At 57.7% G+C, this 19,349-nt stretch overlaps 1 protein-coding gene across 2 annotated transcripts; it reads left to right on the top strand.

The window, feature by feature from the left end:
* Positions 1 to 791: 791 nt before the first annotated feature.
* Positions 792 to 9,919, top strand: TRIM3 (tripartite motif containing 3). Of its 2 annotated transcripts, none has more exons than XM_070943095.1 (12): positions 792 to 948; positions 1,218 to 1,387; positions 3,774 to 4,014; positions 4,272 to 4,423; positions 4,531 to 4,711; positions 4,968 to 5,691; positions 5,791 to 5,894; positions 5,978 to 6,145; positions 6,539 to 6,707; positions 7,471 to 7,541; positions 7,965 to 8,105; positions 8,801 to 9,919. In XM_070943095.1, exons 2-12 carry the CDS (start codon positions 1,257 to 1,259, stop codon positions 8,951 to 8,953), a joined length of 2,235 nt encoding a protein of 744 aa, XP_070799196.1. In that variant the 5' UTR covers positions 792 to 948; positions 1,218 to 1,256; the 3' UTR covers positions 8,954 to 9,919. The 2 variants fall into 2 exon arrangements, with proteins under 2 accessions (XP_070799196.1, XP_070799195.1); XM_070943094.1 differs by having other exon boundaries at positions 1,213 to 1,387.
* Positions 9,920 to 19,349: the final 9,430 nt, after the last annotated feature.

Raw genomic sequence — 19,349 nt, 5'->3', positions numbered from 1 at the left:
CAGAAAAAGAGGGGGGCATCTTGGGGTGCGTGCATGTGATTGAGGGGGGGATACTCTACCCATTCAGCCTGGCGTGGGTGGGCTGGAGCCCCTCCGTCTACAGAAGCACCGCTGCTCCTGCCACGCCCCCGCCTGCTCTGGTACCTTCTGCCCAGATGCAGTTCCTATGGCAACCACCATCCCTCGGCTCCCGCTGCAGCGGGGGGGGGGGAATCGAAGGGCTTTTCCCCGCGCGGGCTGGGCTGCCCCCGAGGCGAAAGTGGATCCACCCGTCGCCGCTCCACCCGCTCGCTTCTGCCCGCTCGGGCACTGCGGAGAAGCCGCAGCTGCTGCAGCTCTGAAGCGGGCTCGGCGGGTGCGACCATTCTGCGGCGGCGACGGGGGAGCGAGGCGGGGCAGCGCCACCGTCCCGCCTCCTCGGTGGCCGAGCCACCCTCGGGCTCGGCGAGAGGGACGGGCGAGGGCGGCGCCGAGCTCGCTGCGGAGGGCGCAAGGCGTGATTCCGCTCTGCTCCCCCCCCGCCGCCAGCAGTGGTATGCTCCGGCCCCATCAGCAGAGGGGATGCGGTGAGAAGAGCAGCCCGCTCGCAGCGCCGCCGCCGCCACCGGGAGCGGCATCGCGGCCGCAGAGGGAGATGCGGGCTCCGCGCTCCGGACGCCGCCCGCGCTGACGCCTCCTGGCCGGGCAGCTCTTGCGGTGAGCGGAAGCCGCGGCGGGTGGAGGGCGGGAGCGCAGGCACCGTCCCCGCCCAGCCCAGCGAGCGAGAAGGGCGGCGGTGCCATTAGGCCGGCCGTCTCCGCAGAAGGGCGTGGCGGGCGGCCTGCCTCCGAGAGCGTCCCCGGCCCGACCGCCTTCCCGCCGCTGCCCGGTTTCCCTCCAGGGAAGAGGAGGAGCCGCCCGCAGCTGCAGCCTCCGCGTCGAAAGGCCGGAAGCCCCCGGGCGCGGCTGGTGAGAGGCCTCCTTTTTTCGGGGCGGGGGCGGGGGCGGCGAGGGCGCCGGGCGGAGGGGGCGGGCGGGCCGGGGCGGGCGCGGGGGGTCGCAGGCGAATGGCGCGGCGCGTGCTCGGGGGAGGGGAGGGGTGGGGTGGGGGGGATGCGGCTCCGCGCTCTGCCGCCTCCCGCGAGAGGAAGTCCGGCGGAGGCGCGGCCGCCCTTCGTCCTTCCCGTCCGCCGGGGCTGAGGGCCGGAGGGCCGCTTGTCTCTTCCCGGGCAGAACAGCAGCCAGAGCCGCCGCGCAGCCTCCAGCCGGCCCTCGCCATGGCCAAGCGCGAGACGAGCTCCAGCCCGGTGGTGCGGCAGATCGACAAGCAGTTCCTGGTGTGCAGCATCTGCCTGGACCGCTATCACAACCCCAAGGTGCTGCCGTGTCTTCACACCTTCTGCGAGAGGTGAGAGCCGCGGCCCCGCCGTCTGCCCGGCCTGCTTCCCCCCTCCCGGCTCCGAGTGGCTCTTGGCGTCCGGCCAAGTGGCTCGTTGAGCGGATCAGGGCGCTGCGTGGGCGGAGGAGCTCTTCTCCTCGATCCCCCCTCCGCAGATTGCCCCCCTCCCCCCGAGGTTTGCAGGAGCCCCAAAGCCTGCAGTCTGCCGAAGCGGCTGCGGTGGGTCTGGCGCTGGACGTGGTTGTGCTGCAGCCTCTGCCTTTCCTCTGAGGCTTTGAATATGTGCGACAGTCTAAGAAGGATGTGGGGGGGGGAGCGGAACCCACCCAAGTAGGATTGATTGAACCAATGGCCATCTTTGCTAACTGGGATCCTTGGCTGGAGATGCTGAGGGTCCTTACAGGCATCTGTAATATTAGAAGGCAGAAAATTCCCCATGCCAGGGACCCCAGCGAGGGGCGCCAAACCTGCTTCAGCCAGAGCAAATCGTTTTAAACGCAGCTTTTTGCATAATAAGCACACCTGTGTGCAGACCTTTTGCCTTCCAAGGTAGCCCAGCCGAGAATATTGCAGGGAGTCCTAGCTCTGTCTTTCTTGTAAAGGGACAACAGATTCTTGCAGGATGGAAACTATCCCCCCCTCCCGCCTTTCACTCTCCCAAAGACCCTCTCTCTATGTGTGTGTGTGTTCCGTTCTGAAATCTGTTGGATTTTGTGGCTCTGCCTCCTCTCTGCCAAGGTCATTCGTACAATCACAGCATAGGCAGACTGCCAGGTCCCCGAAGGTCCTGAATGGAGCAAATTCTGCTCCTGGAAGTGATGCCTCTTGGGTGACCCAGTCAGGCTCTTTGACCAGTGCTGACCTTTGGGCAGCCCACTTGTCTCCCACTGTCAAGGAGACCCTTTAAACTTTGCTCAGAAGCAAAGAGGTGATGGCATTTTGGTCTCCCATATGTTGGACACTGCTGGTGATGTTGTCTCTGGTCCCCACCCCGTACTTATTGTTAGCTGGATTTGTCTGGGGCAGAATTTGCTAGCAGCTGCGCTGGTTTCTGCAGTCCCCCAAAGCCAAAATGGGCCCCTTTGCTTCTGCATTGGACAAAGCTCTCCATTGGGCTCCAACTCCTGACCAGAGGACACTTCCCGCATAGACAGCTGCCGAGGGCGGCCCATCTAAGAGGTCTGCCCAAAACCCAGGGGTGGGTTCTACTTACCTTTACTACCGGTTCACAACGGGGCATGCGCAGAAGCGTTCTGATGATGTCTGGGTCAGTGGGCGGAGCCTCCTGCCGGTTTTACTACCAGTTCTATAGAACCGGTGTGAACCAGGGGCAAACCACCACTGCCAAAACCCCTCCCCCAGGGCTCAGCTCTCCGTGAAGCTGCGTCCAAACCAGTGACCCGGTGTTTGGGCCTTGCCACTAGGTCTGGGGAAGGGGCTCAAGGGTTGCTCCCTGGTGCAGTGCCTGTCTCGGCCATCAGGGCAATGGGGTTCTCCTCTGTGCCAAGGCTGCTCTGTGGGCAACAGGCTGGCTTTGAAGGTGGCAACAGGGTGGCAACTGAGGTGTTTGGGGGGATTCTTGCGTGTGACTCTTGGCTTCTTTGCCAAGAATTTGGGGGATTGTCTGGGCATAAACAAATAGGGAATATTTTGCTGCGTCTCCTGAGCAGAATGTTACAGCCACAGAGCTGGCGGGACTCAAGAGACCCGGACACCCCCTCCTCTGGGGAAGAGAACCTGCTTCCCTTTGGCCTGGCTGAGTGTTTCAGCTGCAGCCGCTCCCTGGCCTGGAGTTGGAAGTATCGGGCTCTGGGTCAGAACTTGCTCATCCTTGCTTGAGCAGGCCCATGGTTCTCTTCCTATCCCACCCTGCCCATGAGAGGGAAGCTGCCCCCCTCCCGGCTTTCCATGCAATGAGCCAAGGCCTGGAGTAGCTTGGCTCGCTCTCTTCCAGCACTGCATGGAGAGCTGGACACTTGAGTGTGTTCAGGCGGGCAAAAGATTTTGTGTGCCAATCCTCTGCTGGGTGTGGCATGTCCTTGTTGACAGACACCATCCTCTGCACTGAAACTGCATCCTTGTTGGGGGTGGCTGCAAGGAAGAAGAGCCCGCACGGGGGGTGGGCTGGAGGTGTCGAGGCAGTGGCCAGGCCGTGGTGGTTCATCCAAAACCTCTGGTGCCTACAGCTGGTTGGAAGAGCAGGAGCCCCAAGCATGGGCCTGGCATGGGGAGGACTGGTGCAAGAGGGCTGGCTGGCTACTTGGGACACCCAGTGCCTGCCTCCCCAACTTGATCCTTTCGAGGGCTGGCTGTGGCTGAGGGCCCGCCCGCCCGGCCTCTGCCTTCTGCCAAGGTCTGGTGCCCATCTTGACTCACCTTTTGCCCCCTTGGCCAGGTGTCTCCAGAACTACATCCCTCCCCAGAGCCTGACCCTCTCCTGCCCCGTCTGCCGCCAGACCTCCATCCTCCCGGAGAAGGGGGTCGCCGCCCTGCAGAACAACTTCTTCATCACGAACCTCATGGAAGTGCTCCAGCGCCAGCCCGACAGTGCCGGCCATGAGGACGCCATCGCCATGCTGGACTCTGTCAGTGCTGTGCCGGGCAAGCCGCTTTCCTGCCCAAATCACGAGGGGAAAGTATGTGTGGAGCTTATGCTATTGGGGAGGATCAGCGGGAGTGGCTTTGCTGGCCCCTTTTTTTTTTCCCCTCTGCCCAGAAGCTTTCCCTGGCCAGCGGGAGGATGGGTGGGGCATCCACATCTCTGCGTTCTTTTCCCAAACCAGAGGGGCTTCCTGCAGGCGGGAGCTGGGGGGCCTGTCCCCAAGGCAGCCATGCTGGCTGGGGATTGGGTCTCAAGAGTCCAGGGCTTACCAACTTCCCCATCTGCCCCCAGACCATGGAGTACTACTGCGAGGCCTGTGAAACGGCCATGTGCCACGAGTGCACAGTGGGAGAGCACCGGGAGCATGTGACCGTGCCTCTGCGGGATGTGGTGGAGCAGCACAAGGCTTCGCTGCGCCAGCAGCTGGACGCCATCAAGAGCCGGTATTGCCCGGGTGGGCTGCCCACGGCTGCAGGTCCAGCTCGGGGGTTGGGGTTTTGTTACTCTGCTGCACAGCTCAGGCTCCTGAGGGGTCCTCCTTGTCTCCCAGCCTGCCACAGCTAGCCGCAGCCGTGGAACTCGTATCTGGGATCAGTCAGCAGCTGGCGGAGCGCAAGAACGATGCGGTGGCTGAGATTGGGAGTACTTTTACTGAGCTGGAGAAGGCGCTGGGGCAGCGTAAGGGGCTACTGGTCCGAGACCTGGAAGCCCTCTGTGGGGCCAAACAAAAGGTAAACCAAGATAATTTAGGGGATCTCCTCTGGGGCCCTGGCAGTCCCCTTGCTTCCTCCCCTAGTTTGAGAAGGCACATGGTTGAGAGGACCTCAGTGCCTTGGTTCCATGGCCAAAGCCTCCCAAGCCAGGTGGGGCCACTCACCCTGGCCAGCCCTCCCCTGCTGCTTGGCAGCTAAAGAGTGGGTGTCCCCCCCAGCCAGCTCCTGGGGGTTCTTGGCTGGGCAGGGCTGAGCCTCTTCTTCCCTGGCTCAGGTGCTGCAGGCCCAGCTGGAAGTCCTGCGCCAGGGCCAGGAGAACATCAGCAGCAGCTGCAGCTTCACTGAGCAGGCCCTGGACCACGGCTCGGAGACGGAGGTGCTGCTGGTGAAGAAGCAAATGAGTGAGCGGCTGAGCGAGTTGGCCAGTCGGGAGTTCCCTGAGCAGCCCCACGAGAACGCCCAGGTGGACTACGTGGTGGAGACGGAGGGTGTGCGCAAGTCCATCCTGAATCTGGGCGTGCTGCTCACCACCAGCGCCATTGCCCACAAGACTGTGGCGACTGGTGAAGGCCTCCGCCATGCTGTGGTGGGCCAGGCCGCCTCGCTGACAATCACCACCAAGGACAAGGATGGGGAGCTGGTGCGCAATGGCAGCGCCTGCCTGCAGGCTGAGGTGGTGGCGCCTGACAACTGCGCCCTGGAGCACGAGGTTCAGGACAACAAGAATGGCACTTACGAACTGCTCTATACGCCGCGCCAGGAGGGCGACCACGTCCTCTCCATATGCCTCTATGGACAGCCCATCCGCAGCAGTCCCTTCCGGGTCAAGGCTGTCAAGGCATCTGATGTGCCCCCCTCCCCAGATGATGTCAAGCGCCGTGTGAAGTCTCCCAGCAGTGGTCACATCCGCCAGAAGGCAGTCCGCCGCCCCTCCAGCATGTACAGCAGTGGCAAGAAGAAGGAGAACCCCATTGAGGATGAACTGATCTTCCGTGTCGGTCGGTGCCTGGGTGGGAGGGAGGGCAAAAGAGCCACTGTAGCTCCTGGCTGGTTTGGTGGCCCACTCCTGGCCTCACTCGGTGCCCCTCTCTTGGCAGGAAGCCGGGGCCGGGAAAAAGGTGAATTCACCAACCTGCAGGGCATCTCCACCTCCAGCAGTGGGCGCATCGTGGTGGCAGACAGCAACAACCAGTGCGTGCAGGTAGGAACAGCTCCTCTGCAGGCACCAGGGTGGCTACCCGGGACCCCTTCACAGGCGTGCTTTCCCCTCCCCCCACCCACCAGGTCTTCTCCAACGAGGGCCAGTTCAGGCTGCGTTTCGGTGTACGGGGACGCTCTCCTGGACAGCTACAGCGTCCAACTGGGGTCACAGTGGATCTTAATGGTGACATCATCATCGCAGACTATGACAATCGTTGGGTCAGCATCTTCTCCCCTGAGGGCAAATTCAAGGTGAGCATCTGGGGAGGCAGATGTGGAGGTCAGAGTCTCTCGTGGTTTTGGTGATCCTCATCAGGTCAGCCTGCCATCTGCCTTTGCCCAATGGTGGGCCAGTCCTCTGGCTGAGCCCCTTCAGATATGTTGGATTCCAGACCTCAGTGCTTGGAGCAGGGAGTGGGTCATGGGACTTGTGCTGCAACCCATGTTGGTTGAGGAGTGTTGGTCCACTGATCGGCTGCAGTGGGGACTGGGGAAGGCTGCACAGCCCTTGTGCCTGATCCGTCCTCTGAAGGGAGGGGGCTGCCAGATGATCAGGCCGAGGGGTCAGGAGGACCTGCTCCCGGGGCTGACATCCATGTGTTGATGCCCTGGAGCTGGCACATGCCCTTCTGCCTTTCTCCCCAGACCAAGATTGGAGCTGGGCGCCTGATGGGCCCCAAGGGTGTGGCGGTGGACCGCAACGGGCACATAATTGTGGTGGACAACAAGGCGTGCTGCGTCTTCATCTTCCAATCTAACGGGAAGCTAGTAGCCAAGTTTGGGAGCCGTGGCACGTCGGAGCGCCAGTTTGCAGGTGCCCCAAGTAGTTCCTCTCCTATGCCTCAGGCCCAGCTGGGAAGGGTTGGGAAGGCACCCTCTTGGGGCCATCCTTGTCCTGCCCGTGAGAGTGTGGCATCGGAAGAGGGGGACTGCCCCCTGCCTCCTTTGCGTTTGGACTGTTGCCTTCCATTGCCACCCGTGGGCAGGTGGGTCCTTCCAGATGCTAGAATCCTCCTCTGGGTGCCCGGCAGAGGGTGGGTAGTGAAGCAGATTCCCTCTTGCTAGCTTTCACTCTTTGGGAGCGATGGAAATATTGGGGCAGACAAGGATTGGGTTTATGCCCTCAACCAGCCCTTTCCCCAAACTGGAGCAAGGGTCGGCAAGTGATCTGCTCTGCCAGCATTTCTGCTGGGTCTTTGTGGAGACAGTGCCCGTTCAACTGCCCTACAGAGCAGCCTATGGCTGCAGCGGCTGTCCTCGGATGCATCTCTCTGGCTTTGGGCGATCAGCCCGGCTAGACTCTCCGGGGCTGCCTTTGGCTGAATGTTCCCTGTTGCTGATCCGGAGCCTAAGCTTGTTATAAGCCTTCAGAGATTTGGGGGGTTTTCTGGACCAAATAGACTTTTTAGGGGGTTGGAGCTTTTTCTCTTGTTCGTTATCTTCAGGATCAGGAACAGCCCCCGCACTCCCTGGTCTCCGATTTTCAGGCCCTTTCCAGTGGCTCATTCCTTCTGGACTCATCTGCTCCTAGCAGTGGGGCTCTTCCTCACTTCTTTCCTCCCATTTTCTTTGCTCAGGACCACACTTCGTGGCTGTCAACAACAAGAATGAAATTGTGGTGACCGACTTCCACAACCACTCTGTGAAGGTGAGGGGGAACCCCGCCCATTCCAGGTGATATTGGGGTCCGGAAGGGGAACTAGGCTATTGCTGTGAGAAAAGCTTGGCTGGGGCATTCAGCTGCTCCTGTGACTTATGGGCCACAGCTCCCCCCTGCCCCCCCCAGCCCTTCTCCTGCCTTGAGGAGGAGAAACATTCCTGTGCTGAAGCGAGGTGGGGGGTGAGGATTCTTGGGCCCCACTGGCTATGGGGAGGCTCCGTGGCTGCTGGAGAGGGAAGCGCTTCTCCCAAAGCCAAACCCTGCACCTTTGGTTCCTTTGCACATGCCCACACACCCAAATCACCCAGCAGGCAGCTGGAGGCAGGGGCCAGACCAAGCCAGGCGGTCCCTCTTGTGGTGCCATGCTGGGCCTGGGAAGCTCCGCCAAGCCATCTCCCTTCCTGTCCTCAGGTCTATAGTGCAGACGGAGAGTTCCTTTTCAAGTTTGGCTCCCACGGTGAGGGGAACGGGCAGTTCAACGCTCCGACGGGCGTGGCTGTGGATTCCAATGGGAACATCATTGTGGCCGACTGGGGAAACAGCCGGATCCAGGTGCTTGATGGGAGCTGGCCAGCTCAACCTCTTCCTCCTCAGCAGCCAGCCTGGGGCTGAATTCTGAGGACAGCTGATGTGTCCTGGAGGTGCAGAGGTGGCTCCAGGGCCAGCTACCTCTTCAATTGCCACTAAAATCAGGGCTGAGCCCGTTCATCAAAGCAGAGGCTTTCAATCTAGTCCTCCATCTCTTTTGGGGTCCTTCATGGGCCCCCAGACAGGGGGTTCTAATGATCCAGCAACCTCTTCCCAGTGTCCCTTGAGCTACGGGGTTGAAGGCAGTGACTCGAACTCTTGACTCTTGCTTCCGGGGGTGGTGTAGCCGCTGGTGCTCCTGCTGCATGGCCCTTCGTGCTGGGGTGTGGCCAGTATGTGGTACAGAGCTTCCCTTCTGCCACTGGTCAGCCATACCCCATTCCTGCAAAGTGGGCCTGACCACTTGGCTCCCGGTCTTGTGGGACTGGAGGGCGACTCCTTTCAGGCCCGAACCTGACTGCACCCAGTTGGGGGGGGGCTCCAGCCCCTAATTATTCTTGTTACCCTTTCCTGCCCCACATGCCTTTTGAGATTTAGTGACCAGAAGTGACCATTGGAGTCCATGGGCAGAGAGGTGCCCTTCCTCTTGACTCACAAGATTGGCCGTGGTGGCAGCGCTGCCTCCCGACAAGAGTTCAGGGCCCCCTCCTCTCTTCCAGGTCTTCGACAGCTCAGGCTCCTTCCTGTCCTACATCAACACCACGGCGGATCCACTCTATGGGCCACAGGGCTTGGCACTCACCTCGGATGGACACGTGGTGGTGGCCGACTCGGGCAACCACTGTTTCAAGGCTTACCGCTATCTGCAGTAACCCTGGCAGGGCAGGCTGGAAGGGGGGGCTCTCCGAGTCCCTTCTGGCCCGCCTGCTGGACTATGCGCTTGGGGGCAGGCTGGCCCTCCGGGTCCTCCACACCAGGTTGGGGGCTCTGGCAGCTGTGTGTGAAGGGTGCCAACAGCCACAATGGCAGCTACGCAGCATTGGGACGGCTTCTAGGGAGTGGGGGTGTGGGTGGTCCCGCAATCTCCCAAAAAGCTGACCTTTTCCAGTGACGGGGGGAAAGCCTCCCTATGGGCACCATGCAGCTCTTGCTTTTATGGCTCTCGGGGGTCTTGCCCGAGTCCCCCCAAGTAGGAATCCCTTTGAGTCTCCCGGCTCCACCCCCCCCCCCCGGATTGTTCCTTCCCTTGTTTTTTTCTGCACTTTATCATTGCCCAGAAAGGGGTTAGGGTTAGGGTTTCTGCAATGCCTGTGGAGAGCAGCGAAGCTGACAGAGGCTTCTAGTGGGGGACCCAGATGACTTCCCAGGAGCTGGAAATTAGGGCTCCACTGAGAAGGCCAGGCCCCACCCCCTTGGCCATGGGGGTGGGATTCGTTTTACCCACCCACCACCCCCACTCTCCATTTTCCCAACTGGGTGAATTTCTGGGCTGGAAAAAAAGCTCTTCGGCCAGTCTGGCGCCTCCCTATATGGAGCCAAGAGGGGCTGGGGGAGCAGCCAGAGTCCCCATGGGAGTCCTGTGCTATGGGGGGGTGGTGGCTGGGAAAGAACTGTCCTGAAAAGGGGGAAAGGGATGCAGCATCAGTTTTCCCAGCCCCTTGGAAGTGCTGCCCGCCCCCAGCCTGGCCGATGATGCCCAACCCAACTCAGCCGGTCTCCCAAAGAGCGCCAGCTCTGCCCTCCTGCCCCTGGCTTTCTACACGCCCCTCCCCTTTGGCTGAGCAGAGGCAGCCACGTGCTAATGGAATTATGTACAAATAAAGTATTCTGAAAATAAATGTCCACTGTGTCAGGTGTTGGATGGGGGAGGGAGGGAGGGAGGGAGGAGGTGCAGCTGCTCCTTGCCCAGGGCCATGTCTGCCCCATGCTGCAAGAACCTGGGGGGGGGGGGCTGAAAGCAGCTTTCCTCCTGCAGAAGCCCCCCCTGGGACAAAACCTCCAGTGCCGGGACCCTAGAAAGATGTGCCCCTCCTTGCCTGCCCTGCTTGGGGTTAGGGTTAGGTAACAATTTCAGACCTTTATTGTTAATGCACAACATGTGTACAATGAGATTGGCTGGGCCTCCCTTAGTGCATCCCCCCACACACACACACACAACTCAGTGAAGGAAAGAAAATCCCTAACCCAGTAAACCATACTAACACACACACGATCCTCCATACATGCAGTATATCACAGAAGTGAGTACACCCCCTTACATTTTGTAGATATTTAAGTATATCTTTTCATGACAACACTGAAGAAATGACACTTGACTACAATGTAGTGAGTACGCGGCTTGTATAACTGTAAATGTGCTGTCCCCTCAAAATAATGCAACACACAGCTATTAATGTCTAAACTGCTGAAAACAAAAGTGAGTACACACCTAAGTGATAATGTCCAAATGGGGCCCAAAGTATCAATATTCTGTGTGGCCACCATTATTTTCCAGCACTGCCTTAACCCTCTTAGGCATAGAGCTTCACAGGTTGCTACTGCCATGATGACGTCACGGAGCTGGTGGAGAGACCTTGCACATCTACCACTTCCGTTTCAGGATGCCCCACAGACGCTCAATAGGTTTAGGTCTGGAGACATGCTTGGTCAGTCCATCACCTTTACCCTCAGCTTCTTTAGCAAGGCACTGGTCATTTTGGAGGTGTGTTTGGGGTCGTTATGTAATACTGCCCTGCGGCCCAATCTCCGAAGGGAGGGGATCATGATCTGCTTCAGTATGACACGGTACATGTTGGCATTCCTGGTTCCCTCAATGAACTGTAGCTCCCCAGTGCCAGCAGCACTCATGCAGCCCCAGACCATGACATTCCCACCACCATGCTTCTCTGTAGGCAAGACACACTTGTCTTTGTACTCCTCACCTGGTGGCCGCCACACACGCTTGGCACCATCTGAATCAAATAATTTTTTCTTGGTCTCATCGGACCACAGGACATGGTTCCAGGAATCCACGTCCTAAGTCTGCTTGTCTGCAGCAAAGCGTTTGCGGGCTTTCTTGTGCATCATCTTTAGAAGAGGCTTCCTTCTGGGACGACAGCCCTGCAGACCAATTTGATGCAGCGTATGGTCTGAGCACTGACAGGCTGACCCCCTCCCCCCTTCAACCTCTGCAGCAATGCTGGCAGCACTCATACATCTATTTCCCAAAGCCAATCTCTGGATATGACGCTGAGCACAGGCAACGTCTTTGGTCGACCATGGCGAGGCCTGTTCCAAGTGGAACCTGTCCTGTTAAACTGCTGTACGCTCTTGGCCATCATGCTGCAGCTCAGTTTCAGGGTCTTGGCAATCTTCTTGTAGCCTAGGGCTGGGCCATCTTTATGTAGAGCAACAATTCATTTTTTCAGATCCTGAGAGTGTTCATTGCCATGAGGTGCCATGTTGAACTTCTAGTGACCAGTATGAGAGCGAGCGAGAACACCAAATGTAACACACCTGCTTCCCCCTTCACACCTGAGACCTTGTACCACTAATGAGTCACATGACACCAGGAAGGGAAAACAGCCACTTGGGTCCCATTTGGACGTTATCAGTTAGGGGTGGACTCACTTTTGTTGCCAGTGAGTCCTAGCGATTTTGTCTAGTGGTGTCAGGAACAGCCCATGATGTTTTGTGCCGTGCTCATCACCCTCTGTAGTGTCTGTCTATCCGCAGTTGTCGAGCCAGCATACCATTCCGTAATGCAGTAAGTGAGGACGCTTTCTATTGTGGACCGGTAAAAGGTGGTCATCAGTTGTTGTCCCACGTTGTTCTTCCGCAGGACCCTAAGGAAGTGGAGTCTCTGTTGAGCCCTCCTGGGCACCTGGATTGTGTTATTTTTCCAGCTGAGATCTTTGCTAAAATGGACTCCCAGGAATTTGAAGGAGGGGACTCTCCACACAGCCCTCCCTTGATGTAAAGTGGGGCAGGTTCCTGTCTCTTCTGGAAGTCTAGCACCATCTCCTCTGTCTTGCTGATATTCAGATGCAAGTTGTTTTCTGAGCACCATGTGGATAATTTTTGAACCTCCCTCCTGTATGCTGCTTGTCTCCACCTGTAATGAGGCCCAGTAGGGTGGCATCATCTGCAAACTTGATAATCACAGTGGACGGGTCAGAAGATACTATGTGTACCATGTGTACAATCAACCCTCCTCCTGGAGATCTGCACTCACCCGCTTAAGCCTGCAGAGTGAACGATTCCCCCCCCTTAATCTGCAGCTGCTGCTGAACCACCTCCTGGTGGGACCTTTTTCTTTTTTCTTTTAATTTGATTTATATGCCGCCCTTCTCCGGAGACTCAGGGCGGCTTACAATGCGTTAAGCAATAGCCTTCATATTTCTGTATATTGTATATTGCGCACAGTCACTCATGCTCTCGTCACCTCTCGCCTGGACTACTGCAACGCTTTCTACATGGGGCTCCCCTTGAGGGGCACCCGGAGGCTCCAACTGGTCCAGAATGCGGCCGCACGGGTAGTGACGGGAGCTGCATGGCACTCCCATACAACACCTCTCCTGCGTGAGCTGCACTGGCTCCCAGTGGTCTTCCGGGTGCGCTTCAAGGTGTTGGTTATCACCTTTAAAGCGCTCCATGGCATAGGATCTAGATATCTTCGAGACCGCCTGCTGCTACCGACGGCCTCCCATCGACCTGTGCGCTCCCACAGAGGGGGCCTCCTTGGGGTGCCATCCGCCAAACAATGTAGGCTGGTGACCCCCAGGGGGAGGGCCTGCTCTGTGGGGGCACCCACCCTCTGGAACCAACTGCCCCCAGAGATTAGGAGAATCCAAGACCTCGGTGCCTTCCGCCGTGCCCTTAAAACCCTCTTTTTTCAGCAAGCCGGGCTGGCTTAACTTTTTTTTTCTTAATTTTTTAAATGTTTTAAATGGATTTGTTATTGTTCTTAAATTACGGGGCCAAATTTATATATATTCTTTTAATACTATTTTAATGTTTGTAATTTATGTTTTTATTCGGCTGTACACCACCCTGAGTCCTCAGGGAGAAGGGCGATATAAAAATTGGATATAAAATAAACAAAAAATAAATAAATATTATACAAAGTCAGCTTATTGCCCCCACAAACCGCATCCTCATTTTATCTACCTTAGAAAGGATGGAAGGCTGAGTCAACCTTGAGCCTGGTGAGATTTGAATTTACAGTAACTGCAGACAGCTTGATGTTAATAACAGTGCTTTAGTCTGCTGAGCCACCAGGCTCTTCCCTGGCCGGTGGCTTTTTCCAGCCCTGCAAAACTCCCAAATGCAGGCGCTCCTCTTTGGTGGCTGCCCTGCTTATTGTGCCAGCGGCCGGAGCCTGGCAGGGCTTGTTGGCTGCGTTGGCACCCCAAGGAAGGAAGGCCGGTTCTCCTCCTGAGCCACCGGCCGCCCCTGCTGGCTACTTATGGGCTGCGCTACGATTAATAACTTTACCCACCACTTATGACAGCTCACCGCTCCGCCCCTCCCCTCCCCCCCAACAAGTGCTGCCCACCCGGGTTCACAGCTCCGGCAGTCACGTGGCCGCATTTTGAGCGCTCGGCCCGCAGTTCGCCCACCGGCCGCATCCCGAGGTCACGTGACGGTGGTTGCGCTCCACAAAAACGCTCGCAAAGCTGGCCCGTCGCCTAGGGCTGCTTAAGGACCGGCGCGGCTGGCGACTGTAAATCTGGGCTTCGCTGTGGTTCTAAACCGAGGACTAGCTCCCCCCGTCCCGTCTCCAATCAATCACCGTCGCGGACGCTGCCGGCTTTCCCCTGGCTGGCTGGCGCGCCCGTCCTTCATTCAGCCCCGCCCCTCGGCACAGAGAAGAGGGTCACGGGACGAGAAGGCCCCGCCTGCGTCCTCCTGGCCTCGGCAACAGCGCCTTGATTGGTCGCCCCCGCAAGGGGAAGAGTCCCAAGGCGGGCGGGCGCGCTGCTGCCCCTAGCGGCGCTGGGGTCTCCTCCTGCAGGGCGCATGCGCGGTGGGGCGGGGCGCTGCCGGGGAGTCGCAAGCGTTTCCGGGCTCTAGCTAAAAGGAGGCTCGAATCTGCCGCGTGGTTTGACCGCCCCAACAGGGAGGGCGGGGCTCTGGGCAGAGGGAGCGGCCTTCCCTCCCCTTCGGAGAGCAGAGCTGGAGAGAGGCGGGGCTGCGTGGGGGGGCACCAAGTCCGGCCTTTCTGGCGGGGAGCTGGTTTCACACAACCCGCCCAGCTCCCAGCCTGCTCCCGCAACTTGCTGTGCCCTGGAAAGCAGGCCCTCCCCTGGCTTCTTCAGCCGCCCCTCCTCTCCCTGCCTTCGGTGGCGGCGCTTCCTTTTGAATTTGAATTGAATTGAATTTATTAAATTTTTATACCGCCCTTCTCCCAGAGGGACTCAGGGCGGTGAACAGCCAGGATTAAAATACATACAACATGAACATTAAAATAATTTGAAACATAATTAAATCCATTTGGCTTCCCCAATTTAAAACCCCTTACCCATAAAACAATTTAAAAATTTTAAGCCAGCCCGGCTTGCTGAAAGAGGGGAGGTCCGGGATCAATCGTATCCCTGGGGGTAGCTTGTTCCAGAGGGCGGGTGCCCCTACTGTTGTGGATTTAATAAGACAAGCACAACTTTTGGATTAATCAGAGACAAATTATATATTGCGCAATAGGTTCAAAGCTCTGTACATGAAGCGTTGAACAAAGACAGAAATTAGGTACAATGGTTTTATACCCTTCTAGACAAAGGATTCTGTTAACTCAGCAATTCATATGGTCATATACATTTGTCATTTTTAATTGACATTTCCTAATTACTGAGTTTCTTTGCAAAACAGTTATAATTCTTTTTGTAGATTACTGAAGCATAGACTCAAATCATCTTCTGACGAAAGACAACTTTTAACTCATGTGGATCCCCTTGACCTAACCAACCTTTAAGCTGTATGTCATTAGAATGTTCCTTTCTTCTGACAACTTAGAGGCCTCCTAGAGGAACCAAAAGGATTTTGGCTGAGTTTGTACTTTTTCCAACCGGATGCATTGCTTTTTAGAATAGAGTGAATAGAAAGTTATCCAGTGGTCATCTATCAGAGCCCGCTTCATTTACATTACCACAGAGAAGGCTCTCCCCCTGGGGGTTGCCAGTCGACATTGCTTGACCGACGGCACCCTGAGGAGGCCCTCTCTGTGGGAGCGTATTGGTCGGTGGGAGGTTGTCGGTGGCAGAAGGTGGTCTCGTAGGTACTCAGGCCCTAAGCCATGGAGCGCTTTAAAGATGAGAACCAATACCTTGAAGCGCACCCGGAAGACCACTGAAAGCCAGTGCAGCTCGCGCAGGACAGGTGTTACATGGGAGCGCCATGTCGCCCCCATAATCACCCGCACGACTGCATTCTGGACCAGTTGGAGCCTCCGAGTGCTCCTCAAGGGGAGCCCCATGTAGCATGTAGCATTACAGTAGTCCAGGCGGGAAGTAACGAGGGCGTAAGTGACCATACATAAGGAGTCCCGATCCAGAAAGGGGCGCAACTGGCGTATCAGGCGAACCTGATAAACCCCCCCCCTGGCCACGGCCGTCATATGCTCTTCTAAAGACAGCCGTGCATCCAGGAGGACGCCCAAGTTTCGAGCCCTCTCCGTGGGGGCCAATGACTCGCCCCCAATAGTCAGCGATGGCACCAGCTGGCTATATAGGGACGCCGGCAACCACAGCCACTCGGTCTTGGGAGGGGTTGAGTCGGAGCCTGTTCCTCCCCATCCAGACCCGCACGGCCTCCAGGCACCGGGACATCACTTCAAGGGCATCATTGGGGTGGTCTGGGGTGGAGATGTACAGCTGAGTATCGTCAGTGTACAGATGGCACTGCATCCCAAATCCACGGATGATCTCACCCAATGGCTTCACATAAATGTTGAACAGGAGAGGTGAGAGGACCGACCCTTGCGGCACCCCACAAGCAAGGTGCCTTGAGGTCGACCTCTGCCCCCCAGCCAACACAAACTGTGACGGTCAGAGAGAAAGGAGGAGAACCACTGCAACACGATGCCTCCCACTCCTAATCCCTTTAACCGGCGCAGCATGATACCATGGTCGATGGTATCAAAAGCCGCTGAGAGATCTAATAGGACCAGGACAGAGGAACAACCCCTGTCCCGAGCCCTCTAGAGATCATCAACCAATGCGACCAATGCCGTTTCCGTGCTGTACCCGGGCCTGAAGCCGGACTGGAACAGATCTAGATAGACAATTTCATCCAGGTACTGTGGGAGCTGTCGCGCAACCACACTCTCCACAACCTTCACCACAAAGCGAAGGTTGGAGACTGGGCGGTAGTTTGCCAAAACTACCGGGTCCAGAGAGGGCTTCTTGAGGAGGGGCCTCACCGCCGCCTCTTTCAAGGCGGGAGGCAAGAAACCCTCACTCAAAGAAGCATTTATAATCCTCTGGAGCCAGCCTCATGTAACCTCCCAGGTAGCCAGCACCAGCCCGGAAGGGCACGGATCCAATAAACATGTGGTTGCATTCAACCTCCCCAGCATCCTGTCCACGTCCTCAGGAGTCACAGGGTCAAACTCATCCCAGATAATATTCTCAAGACCCGCCTCGGACATCCCGCCTGAACCCACCCAGTCAGAGTCCAAGCCTTCCCAGATTCAAGCAATTTTATCATGCAGATAATGTGCAAAATCCTCAGCTCTCCCTTGCAAGGGGTCTTCCAGTGTTCCCAGATGGAGAAGGGAGCGGGTCAGCCTAAACAGGGTGGCTGGGCGATTGCCAATGCGATAAGAGCAGAAAAGTAGTTACACTTTGCTGCTTTTATCGCCACTAAGTAGGTCTTGATATAAGACCTCACTAGTGTTCGGTTGGATTCGGAACGACTAGCCCTCCAACTACTCTCTAGGCGTCTTTTCCGGCGCTTCATCTCCCTCAGCTCTTGGAAAACCAAGGAGCTGGGCAGGTTCGGCGCCGGGTCAGAGGCCGCAAAGGCACGACCCGATCTAAAGCACGAGCGGCCGCCCTATCCCAGGTGGCCACCAGATCTTCTGTCGAGTCGTGAGCCAGAGTCTCAGGGAATGGCCCAAGCTCCATTTGGAATCTGTCAGGATCCATCAGGTGCCTGGGGCGGAACCACCTAGTCGGTTCCGCTTCCCTGCGGTGGGGTGTAGCGGTCAGAAAGTCAAGCCTAAGGAGAGAATGGTCTGACCATGACAAGGGTTCGATGGCTATATCCCCTATATCTAGACCATTCAACCACTGAGCAGAGACGAAAACCAAGTCCAGAATGTGTCCTCCTGTGTGAGTAGGGCCATGAATTAACTGGGTCAGGTCCATGGCTGTCATGGAAGCCATGAACTCCCGAGCCACCTCAGACGTTTCACCGATGGACAGCAGGTTGAAATCCCCCATGACCAAAAGCCTGGGGCTATCAACCGCCACCCTGGCCATAACGTTGAGGAGCTCGGGCAGGGCCGCTGCCACGCAGCAGGGAGCCAGGTACGCAATCAGCAAGCCCACCTGCATCCCATGGCCGCACTTCACAAGGAGAGACTTACATCTGGCTATCTGAGGTACAATGGCCTCCCTAGGATCAAGCCCTTCCTTTACAATAACCGCCAACCCCCCACCCCTACCCTGGGCCCTCAGCTGATGAAATGTGCGGAAACCTGGTGGGCACATCTCAATGAGGGGGACCCCCCCTCCTGGCCCAACCAGGTCTCTGTAATACCCACCAGGTCTGCGTCCCCCCTCCTGAATCAACTCACAGATGAGGGGGGCTTTGTTGACCACGGACCTGGCGGGCTCTGAGGCGCTGGACAACCCAGGGAACGAGGAGAGCATTGGGGGCCGGAGCACGTCACCGCTTGGAGACAGCGGGTGCGTGCCCCCACAACACAATATGGCCCCCTGCTCCCACCATATCTGCCCCTCCCACCCACAGTCCTGATGGAATCGCCCTCCTCCCTACCAACACTAACCCCCTCAACTCCCCCCTCCATACCTCCCCTGACGCGACCGTGTGTCGGGCCTGTCCCCCCTGACAAATCACTCTCCCTCTCCTTTGCCAAACAACCCCCCCCAAAACCCCTTAAAAGATTGGCGAAAGATTTTGAACCAGTTGCATTCCCCCTTGCTATCCCCTTTGCCCCTCCCTTGCAGATCAGACCCGAGTCCAGGCGGGATCCTCTCTTGGCCTGATTCCCCCCCCCCCCGGCGCTCTCCCATCCAAAGCAGCGACGAAAAGCCGCCTGCAGCCAAGCCCCAAAGACGGCGCAGTAACCACCCGAGAAGCCCTGCTCCCTGTCCTCCATCAGTGGGTGACCTGCCCCTTTCGCACAGACCCCTTCTGCCTCCCAGGGGAACCTGACACCCAGTTTGGGGTCCTCTGGGAGAGCTCAAGGGGGATGCACCCCGATCTCCCTGGGACCACGGAAGGAGCTGGCAGATCTCTCCGGGTGGGGGGAGGAGGGCGCGGGGCTGCCTTCTTGCACTAACCCAGCTGGTGTTGGCTGGGGAGAGCTGCTGTCTCGGCATAAAATGGATTGGTCAGAAGTTAAGGCTGAGTGGGTGGTTCTCCAGAGAAGCAGCTGGGAAGAATCAAATCCGCCTCTGGGTACCTGGTGTCTCCTTCCCCGGGAAGAGGAGGCCTTGACAATTTCCCGCTATTGACCGGCATGCCAGAGGAAGGCAAATATTGTCCCTATGTGCAATAGTGGGGGAGGGGGAATCTGGGGCAGCGCCAGCCTGACTCTGGGACTGGCATGGCTCCTGAGGGGGCCATGGGCCGATGGAGCTGCCAGCCTTAAAAGCTGGAATCTCTAAAAGGCCAAGAAATGGGGCTTTACGTTCTGCTGAGCCCCTGCAGAGTCCTCAGTTGAATTGTCACCTGAAATGTCACAGAATAGCCAGTGGGCTTTGGAGGTGTGTGTGTGTGTGTGTGTGTGTGTGTGTGTGTGGGAGGGAGGGAGGGAGAGAGAGAGAGAGAGAGAGAGAGAGAGAGAGAGAGAGAGAAGGGAACTCTTCAGCCCCCCTGCTGGAATAATCCAGAGCACCCCCCAAATCAGCCTGGCAAAGCTGGTGCTCCTGAGAAGGAAACTGCACAAGTGGGCAGAAGTTTCCGTTCCTTGGGAATAGTAAAGGAGCAGAGTGGGCAGCCGTTTGTATCTTTGCCGGGAAATGGGGGGAAGGACCCTCTTTCCCTCTTTTCCCCCTGGACCCCTCCTGACTGAGGACCCAGGGATGGGTGCAGAGAGTCTTG

This window comes from Pituophis catenifer, unplaced genomic scaffold (assembly GCF_029215685.1).
Source record: "Pituophis catenifer annectens isolate HBS135680 unplaced genomic scaffold, rPitCat1.0.hap2 SCAF_4, whole genome shotgun sequence".
Lineage (NCBI taxonomy): Eukaryota > Metazoa > Chordata > Lepidosauria > Squamata > Colubridae > Pituophis > Pituophis catenifer.
The sequence above is the reverse complement of the archived record's forward strand: the minus strand, read 5'-3'. Positions and strand labels throughout refer to the sequence as shown.

What these genes read in the sequence shown, in the direction of transcription:
- TRIM3 (XM_070943095.1), top strand. Translation starts at nt 1,257, where the DNA reads ATGGCCAAGCGCGAGACGAGCTCCAGCCCGGTGGTGCGGCAGATCGAC. An exon ending in CTGGACGCCATCAAGAGCCG is followed by an intron (nt 4,424 to 4,530) that starts GTATTGCCCGGG and finishes CTTGTCTCCCAG; the next exon opens with CCTGCCACAGCTAGCCGCAG. An exon ending in CCCCTGAGGGCAAATTCAAG is followed by an intron (nt 6,146 to 6,538) that starts GTGAGCATCTGG and finishes CTTTCTCCCCAG; the next exon opens with ACCAAGATTGGAGCTGGGCG.